The 9,269-nt window shown below is 60.6% G+C and overlaps 1 protein-coding gene across 1 annotated transcript; it reads right to left on the reverse strand.

Annotated features, from left to right (window-relative positions):
- Nucleotides 1–6,718: 6,718 nt before the first annotated feature.
- ABHD16B (abhydrolase domain containing 16B) lies at nucleotides 6,719–8,514 on the reverse strand. The gene has a single exon (XM_090065337.1). It carries the CDS (start codon nucleotides 8,148–8,150, stop codon nucleotides 6,831–6,833), a length of 1,320 nt encoding a protein of 439 aa, XP_089921463.1. The 5' UTR covers nucleotides 8,151–8,514; the 3' UTR covers nucleotides 6,719–6,830.
- Nucleotides 8,515–9,269: the final 755 nt, after the last annotated feature.

Below are 9,269 nucleotides of genomic sequence, written 5' to 3' on the forward strand. Positions count from 1 at the left end.
GAGGGGCGGGGTTCAGACCCCGGTGGGGAGGTATGTGGAAAGGGCGGGGCTCAGAGCCTGGTGACGTCACATAGAAGGGTGGGGCCCTGCCCGTGGGGTGGAAGCATGTGGAAGGGGTGGGGCTCATTCCCCTGATGACGTAAGAAGGGGCGGGGTTCAGACCCTGGTGTGGAGGCATGTGGAAAGAACGGAGCCCAGAGTCTGGTGACGTCATGCAGAAAGGGTGGGGCCCTGCCCGTGGGGCGGAGGCATGTGAAAGGGGCGGGGTTCAGACTCTTGGCAGGGTGAGGCTCATAGCCTGGTGACCTCATGTAAAAGGGTGGGGGCAGAGCTTGGTGACGTCATGAGGAAGGGTGGGGTTAGGGGGAATGATGTCAGGGTGATGGAGGTTTCCAGGGCTGGAGAGGTGGGCCTGGGGCAGGGGTTTTGGGGGCTCCAGCAGGAGGCAGCCCCCTCTCCTGGTCCCCTCCATGGCAGCGCCCAGAGCCTGGAGCCGCCCGAGGCAGCTCGGCCCTGTCAACACCAGCCCAGGTGCGTCCATGGGGCGCGCGCTGGGCAGAGCTACGCAGTCAATCCCGACAGCGCCAGACGTAACTGTGCCAGCCGGCTATCAACGGGCATTACTGCGAGGAATACTCCAGGAAGAGCCCGTGCCCCGCTGCAGGGGAAGGCAGACACCCCCGAATCCGAGCGGGGCTGGCCTGCTCCCTCGAGCCGCCCGCTGCAAAGCTCGGTGGCCGCGGCAGCAGATGGGAGTCGTCGCAGCCCCTGGGCCCGATGGCTCTTCACCACTGCCTGCCAGATTCAGCCCGGCTCGTTTCCCACCTCCCAAACAAAGCTGATGCTTCCCCCCCTGCATGGGGAAGCCTTCCTCAAATGCTCAGAGGCTGTATGGGGAGGAGCGCCCAGGGAGCAAACTGTGAGCCTGCCGGCTCCTTGTGTACAACCCTCGGACTTCTGCTTCCGACTTCAGCCGTACAGACCATAAAAACCCCTTGGGCTTTCCAGGGATCTGCCACTTGTGCTGGTCTGCATAGGAGTTATGGATATACTCCCCCCCAACAACTACGTCCCATGAGAGTAACACCACTGCCTTCCCAGACTGTGAGAGAAAAACAGTTTTGAGTGTCTGCTTCATGCTGCATCTCACCAGCCTGTAGCCCAAACCAGAATCGGCTACGACAGACACCCTGTCGCGGAAACGGGAGCAAGTTTAGATCAGCGGGGACATCCCCAAGCACAGAACTGTTCCAACTCAACAGACAGCCGGGTCCTTAATCCGCTTCACAGCTAAAGCCGAGGAACTTTGCAGCTAGCGGGTACCCCTTAGCAGCAGTAAAGCATGATACAATAAAAAAGATTCTCTTCCAAACCCACCGAGTTTTCTTTTTCAGCATTTGGTGCAGGTTTCCTCATTTTTCGTTTTATTTTCTAAGATTCATTTCACCCAGCAAGCCCACTTCCTCGCAAGCAGCAGAGGAGAAAAGAGCAAAGCTGCAAAGCCCAGCCTCTCCTAATTCCTTCATCTTGCTCTGCCCTCATTTGAGGCAAAGGTGGCAGCACCAGCACAAGCATCCCTCTGCTCAGAGCAGCCTGGAAAAAGTGCTATTTCTGTCGTTTTTATTATTCATTTCCACTCCTGGTGTGACCTAGACATAAAGCCAAAGTTGCAATGTGTTTCCGTTAAAAAAAAAATCACCGCCGGGGCTTTAGTCACTGGAAATACCCCTCTCCTGCCACCACCCAGAAAAAGAATTCACAGGAAAATCCATTTGACTCCCATCCTTGTTTCCTTCTCTTTTCTGGGGGCTCCCAAATACCAGGTTCGTCATTGCATGATGGTGGTAAAACCATCTCATCCCCCAGGAGGCCCCTGGGTGTAGAGGCCAAGCCCCAAGCTCCTTCCTCCTTTGCCTAGAACCGTGCCGGCCACAAAGGGAACCTGCTGCTGGTGGTTGGCTTTGCATTTGTGCCTTCATTATCAGCTCCAGGCAGGACCCAAAAGGTCACTTGAAGACAACCCTGCCGTTAGCCACCATATGGCTTTCTACCCCATGCCTACAAGGAGGCAAACTTCTCTCCTGCCAAAGGGGAATTCTACCTTGAGTTCCTGAGGAAAGGACTCGCTCTTGGGAGAGCTCGTTAATTCACAAAGAAGCATTTCCAGGCTGTGGCCAGTGAGTCTCCACAGAATTTAGAAACCCCATATTGATCAGGAACACCTCACCCTGCTAATCGTCCAGAGCTGTACAGGCAAGCATCAACCTGAGAAAAACATCTGTCAGGGAAGAGGGATGTGCGCGAGAGAGTTACACGCACGCGGACACAGTTCGACACGCAGAATGGATATCAGGTGCAGAGCAGCAGAGCGCAGACGAGAGAGCAACAGGCTGCTCTGTAGCTTAGGGGAGGACGTCAAAGGGAAGCAGAAATCCTCATTTTGCTACAATACTGACATTATCAAGAACAGCTAACAATCATATTAGGCTGCTAATAAAAGAACTTGCCGACTCAGATCGCAGTTTGCTTCCCAGCTGCTAGAGGGGCCTCACAAGCATGACAGACTCATTTCCTAAATTGGTTGTATAGGTAGAAGGAACGCCTCGGCTGGCAGGAATTCAGAGAAGTTGACAGCAGGACTCACGCGCCCTATTTTTCACTGTGTTGCCTCTTGGCAGGGGTGGCATCTCCTTCATTGCTGGTTTTCAGCAGGAGGCTGGGGAGGGAGGTGTCTGCCTGGGGTGGTGTAGGAACAGCACGCCCTGTGCAAGGGGCTGCAGGTCCCATCCAACCCCAGCGGTCCCCTTTGCCCCTGGGTTGCTGTGGCAGCAGTTTCACTGCTGTCCCATCCAGCCAGGCAAACACACACAAGCTTCACCAGCACTTCAAGAGGCAGCCCACAAACTCAGCGTGTGTATATGTGCACTGTCTCCGTTTCTCCCTTCCCAAAAAGAGCCTGGAAGCCATCAGAAGAGCCCCCGCCTGCTGCATGTCTGTGGGTTTCACCATTAGGTGGGTTGCAAGCCCACATCAACCGACTTTTTGTTTCTACTTAGTTTCACTTTCCCGTTTTCTGCCACTTGGCCTATTTGCACTGCCCGAGATCAGCCACCCCTAGAAAAGGTGAAAACTCCACTTGTTTTCAAAAAAGGAGCCAGAGATATTCACCTCGGGCAGACGAGGAGTCAGCTGCAGAGGTCTGCAGGAACAGGATGATTTAGTGAGCGGCTAGAAAGGCACCGGGGCAATCTCAGATGAGTGCCCCCAGCCCGATGCCATCCCGTCTGGCACAGGCCATGCCACTGCCGCACGAGTTGTCCTAGGGAAGTTTTGGGGTGTCTGACATTTTCCAATGAGCTGTTTCTAGGATCCTGTCCCCGGTAAAGCTAAGGGTCTTCATTAGCGCAGGCGAGGTTTTAAAACAGGGCTCAGCTCCCAGTGAAAACCAAGCATCCGACCAAGTAAGCATTGTCTACAAAAGCTTGTGCCTCGTCGAGTTAGTAAGATGCCAGCCTGCCCTGCCTTCTGCCTAGTGAAAAGCCAGCTGCTGGGTCACGGTGCCTTTTGAAAGGCTGGCCCCAGGAGCTCAAAACTAGGGCAAAAAAGAGGGGGGCAAAAATCCCCTCTCCTGACAGGGCCTCAGTAAGCTGGACTGCACAAAAAACAAATCCTGTCTCGTAGCTCAGTAGAGTCCGGTCTCAGCCCCCTCGAGGGAAGGGAGCGAGACCTGGGTGAGTCACAGAGCAATTCTCCCACTTCTCAGAGGTAGAAAGGTCCTGTTCCTAGTTTCACAGGGTCTCAAGACACGGGACCTTAAACCAGTCACTGGCACTTGCACAACCTGACCTCTTCTCCCTGCTCGTTGCCCCAGGCCTGGGGTGGGGGGTGGAGTACAGTACCAGCTCTAGGGGAAAGAAGGAAGCTTCTTTGTGCTCGACTGCTTCTCTGATGTTACCTGGTGTCACCATGAAGCTGCTCAAGAGGACTGGAAACGAATTTGCGGGCAGAGTACAAAGGAAGGCTGGTCAAAGGTGCAAGAAACACATTTTGCCGCATGCCATGGTGTGGTAAACATAGCAGCAACACAGCTAGAAGCGTTACCCTGCGAGTGTCCCTTCGCAGCCAAGTCTTATTCGGTAGCAGATCATCCGGCACCTCCCGCCTGCAGCAGCAAACCCAGTGCAAATGCTTCTCGCTGGGCCTGACTCATTTCTGCAAGCCCTTGCTCCCTTTACCCACTGCAGCGCGGCTCGCTGCAGACAGCCCCTGCGTTCTCCCTTCACGGCTGGGGCTCTTCCCGTCTGCCTCGGCCGCTTGCCTTTCCTGTTGCTCGATGCTAAGCGATGCAGTGTGACATCCTGCGTCAGGCCCGGCCGTGACCTTTCAGGCCCCTTGGCATGGGGCCGTGTGCAGGGGATGTATAATTGATAGGCCGAATCCTGTGCCCCCAGGTAGGCGCTGTGTTCTCTGCCCTCCACCCACCGAACCCCCTGCGCAAGCACACGGCTTCCCCGCTGCGCCCCGCGCTTTGAGAGCAGCTGGGGAGGGAGCGTGGGAGAAGGCGAGCAGGCGGGCTGTGAAGGGCAGAGGGGACACCCCGCGGGGTTCGAGGAGGCGGGTGGAAGCCAGCCTGCATCCCCAGGGATGGCTCCATGCTTCACGGAAGCTGCGGGCACCACAGGGTAGGACGCTATCTGCCAGCTCTGCTCCGGCAGGGCACAGCCGTGACACTTCTCCCTTCCTAAAAGCCAACAGACCATGAGCATCCAGGCATCGTGTGCCCTGCTGCTGCCTCCGACACCTTCTGCCCTTGCAGCATTTGCCCCTGCGGGACTCTGGTCGGGTTGGCATCAGATGCATCACCCAGGCTCCAGCCGCTCCAGCCTGCACGGCCTCTGTGCCAGGCTCGGGTGATTTGCTGGGAATCGGAGAGGAGTTGGGCTCGGTGCCCCTCTCGCAGAGCCCTGACCTAGATTTCATTGTCCACTCATGGCACGTACCCGGCAGCGCCCTGCCCCTCGGCCAGGAGAGGCAAGGGCTGGAGAAGATGCCCCAGCCAGTGACCAGAAATGGCATCATCTGGAGCCAGTGCAAGGCTGTCACGGGGCCTGTGGGAGGAGGGGGCGACGCGGTGGCTGAAACACAGGGTGGGTCCAGCTTCCCACTCGGTAAACAGCTGCTGCAGAGAGATGGCAATCTCCCCAGGAGGCAGCAGAACTGCTCTGCAGCCACAGCAGCCTCCCCCCCACCCGCCCACACCTTCGCCTGGAGCCCGTGCGGTTGTCACACTGCGTTTGGGGCTGGCCACAGCCCCCGCTCGGCTCATGGGCCTGGGCTGAGAGAGGAGACCTCCCGGACCAGCGAGCCTGACCCCCCCGCCCAGCCGCAGGGCTCAGGATCTGGCCTGGAGCTCGGGGCGTGCAGTCTGCAGACTCCCCCAGCATCCCACACCGCTGTCCTTACCCTTCTCCCATCCCTACGCGTGCTACCTGCTCTGGCCCTGTTTCCCTCCCCCCCAGCCCCAGCCCCAGGGGTCTCCTGGCCCCATCAAAGCTCCCAGGATCTGTCACCTACCACGTCTGCCTCCCCGGGCAGCAGAGAGGGTCCACGGCTGCCGGCCGTGCCCCAGTGGGGGCATCGGGGTGATGCCCCACATGGGTCAGCCTCACACTTAGCTGCTCCTAGAAGAACGGCGTGTCTGCTCCTTGGCCTCCAGCCGAGCCTCCTGCAGCGAGGGCAGAGACCCCTCTGCCTGCTCTCTCCTTGGGGGCTACTGCTGCCTCTGGGCCCCAGCCCAGGCTGCCCCCATGGAGACCCACGGGTCCCTTTGTGACAGCAGCAGGCCTGCAAGGTGCCTCCTGTGCTCCCACCTCCCCAAAGGGGTCCCTGCTCCATCACAAGCTGGTCTGGAAAACACAACTCCCCCAGGCCCTGGCAGACCCCCGTGCCTCCGCAGGCCTGCCAGCAACCTCCCGACACCCTCCCAGAGAGACCTCCCCCAGCCCTGTGCTCATCTCCCTCACCTCTTCCCCTGCAACCCGGGGCTGGAAGTTCAAAGCTACCTCAGACGCTCAGGCTTGGGCAGAAGGACTCTGCTGCTGGCATCCTTCGTGTTTCAGCCTCCGTGATGCTCTCCTGTAGCGGTGGCTAAGTCGGCAGCCAGCCTCGTGACCAGAACAAGCCCCCCCGGCTGCACTGTGTGGCTTCTGCAGCACCCCCCGTGCACCGCGCAAGATGTCCCGGCGCCGCAGGAGCTCCCAGACGGGGATGGCAACCCCGACGAGACGGGGCTGGGGCGGCCCGCCAGCCCCACGGACATCTCCAGGGCTGTGTCTCCGCCAGCAGGGTGAGGTGATTTTGCCTCCAGTGCCCCACTCCCCGCAGACCCACGGGCCGGACGAGGGGCGGTGGAGAACAGGGCAGGAGCCTGATCCCGCCGCCCAGCACAGTGAGGTCACAGTCTCGGCACTGTGACATCACAGCTGCCTTTGGCAGCGGGGCCACGGTGAGGGACGGACCGCGCGAGGTGGGTGGGCGAGGTGAGAAGCCAGTGAGCTGCTCTGTGCCCAGCCCGCCGGCACCCACTCATATGACCTAGTCATTCCCAATTAGGTCTCGCAGGGGATTCGGGGGTTTTTTAACCTTTTTATTTTGCAGCTGTCTGCTCCCCCCCGGGGTGAAACCCATCCCTGCAGAGCCTGCAAAGCGTATTGCTCCCCAGGCTGAAATCACGGCAAACAGGCACAACCAGCGCATTGAATGGGGGAGCCCGGCTTTTCGTGTCCTAGCCTGTGCCCCCGACTCTCCTGGGCTCGTCTCCCGCCGCCCCGCTAGAGCTTCCAGGGCATCTGGAACTCGCTGGGCAGCAAGAGAGTCCAGTGCGTGGCCTCCACGTTCTTCATGTACTTCGTAGCCAGAAACAGGGCCAGCTGCTGCCTTCTTCCAGGGGTCGTGTCCTTCCCGACCCTCCAAGGGAAGCCGTCCCCAGGCCCCAGGCTGGATTTGTAGGCTTGCAGCTGGGCGATGCACCAGTCCTCCTCCACCTGGTAGTACCTGCAGACGGCCGCTTCCTGCGCGGGGCTGGCGGCCCGCAGCCAGTGGTGCACAGCCACCTCCCCGCCCCGCACCATGACCTCGGGGTAGCGGGATCTCAGCAGCCGCAGCAGCAGCTTGTTGCCGCGGTTGGACCGGATGTCGGCGAGCTGGTCCGTGGCCCTGACGTGGGTGGCGGTGACCCGGTCCAGGGTCCTGCGGATCAGCAGCACTGGCCCCGGGTAGGCGCAGAGCTGCTCGGCCACGTTGAGGTTGAAGTGCCGCCGCACCGTTCGGGCCACCAGCTTGCTCCAGCCCTTGGGCATGACCTTCAAAGCCAAGGGCAGCAGGTGGTCGAACGTGGCGTCCAGCACCAGGGCGCCCAGCTGCGGGTAGGTCATGGCGGCCCAGGTGGCCGTGTAGCCCCCGAGGGACCAGCCGTAGAGGAGGATGTCCTGGAGCTGGAAGCCCAGGCGGTTCATGGCGTATTGTACCACCACCTCCATGGCGTTGGCGTCGTGCCGCGGGAAGGGCAGGCCCGTGCTCCCGGCATAGCCAGGGTGGTTCCAGCCCAGGGCGGAGTAGCCGGCTTCCAGCGGCGTGGCCAGGCAGCCTACTTCATAGAAACCCACGTTCCCCTCGCAGCAGATGACCAGCTGCTTCCCTCGCGCCAGGTCCTCGCCGCCCACCGTGCTCCTCCTCCGGTCCACGAACATGGTGTCTATCTGGTTGCCGTCGCGAGCCACCAGCTTGGCCCGCTTGCCGTGAAACTGCCCTAGCAGGCGGGCCTGCCCCTCCACCAGCAAGGGCTGCAGGGCTTTCTGCAGCAGCGAGATGGAGCCGGGGTAGAGCAGCCACCGGCCCACCGAGCGAGCCAGGACGTAGCTGGCCAGCTGGCCGGGCAGCTGCTTCATCCTGAGCAGAGAGCAGTGTTGGGCAGCATCGGTGCGCCCGGGCGCCGCGCTCGCGGGGCGTCCCCGCGGCGCTGGGAGGCCGTGGCCGCCGGCCTCGTCCCATCGGAAGTCCACGGGCCAGCTCCGGAACTGGGACTTGTAGCTGGTGGCCAGGTAGGTGGTAAACACGTGGCCGAGCGCTTTCCCGAAGCATATGACACACATTGGGGGAGCCGGGGCGCCGTCTACCCAAGGGGGAAAGTCCAGAGAAAGGGATCGCTAGCCCCTCAGGCAGCGTGGGACGAGTCCGACCCGAGGGTCTCCATCGGAGACGCTCCCCCACGCGGCATGGGGACCAGCCGGATCACAGCCCTTCGACCGTGGCCCTCTCTGCCCGGCGATGTCCTGAGTGGCGCAGAGGGCATCGCCTCCTGCCCTCCACCATCACCGGGCAGTAACAATGAGGAGGGCCAGCCTGCATTGTGAGCACACCCTGGGTTACCCCCATGCTTCCCCCAGCTGCCAGCACCCAGGGCGCGGGGAGGGCAGAGCGGCATGGGGATGCGTTCGAGTAACGTGGCATGGGGGTGCTTTCGGGTAACCTCCTGGCCTGTCCCTGCGCCTGTCTGCCTCTCCATTAGGACAGAGATGCATGGCCCCTCGCAGCCGATACCTATGTCTCCCAGCGCAGCCCTCCCCTCCGGCCCGGGGCTGAGCAGAGACACTCGGAGCCCAGAAAGAACCTGCTGTTTGTACATCACATCCCTTTTCTTTGACCTCTGGCAACGCTGTGGATCACATCCTCCCTTGCCATCCCTAAACGATCCCACGCAGGGCTGCGTCCTGCCCTGCGCACTGCTGTCTGGTCCCCATGCAAAGCCTAGCAGCATTAAAACCCCAATTGTTTCTTTTAAAGGGTTTCTGGCTTATCTCCCAGCGTTGACTTCGGTGCCACCAGCTGCCCCCGTCGGCTTCCCCGGGGGCAGCTCAGCAGCTCAGGGGGCACAAAGCCCCATTTCCAAAAGGGATCCCCGTCTCCACTGGGATGGTGTCTGAGCTCAAATAGAAGATGCACGGGTCACCTGCCAGCCCCGCTAAAGCCAGCACCAGAGCAGAGGTCATTGCTGTGTCACAGGACCGCGGCCAGCATTCGTGCACCTACTTCGGGGGAGAGGTGGCCGCAGCCACGCGTTGGTGCAGGGAAGGAGAGATTCTGGCCACAGCCACGAGGCAAACCTCCCTCTCAAATGCCAGGAGATCCCTGAAGGTCAGAGGCCACCTGCAAAGCGCTCGCCCGGGCTGGCACGCAGATTCGTGCCGTTTGAGTCACGAGTCAGGATCAGA

Source organism: Crocodylus siamensis, chromosome 10, assembly GCF_052110815.1.
Source record: "Crocodylus siamensis isolate JL-2025a chromosome 10, ASM5211081v1, whole genome shotgun sequence".
Taxonomy (NCBI): Eukaryota; Metazoa; Chordata; order Crocodylia; family Crocodylidae; genus Crocodylus; species Crocodylus siamensis.

What these genes read in the sequence shown, in the direction of transcription:
- ABHD16B (XM_090065337.1), bottom strand. Translation starts at nt 8,150, where the DNA reads ATGTGTGTCATATGCTTCGGGAAAGCGCTCGGCCACGTGTTTACCACC.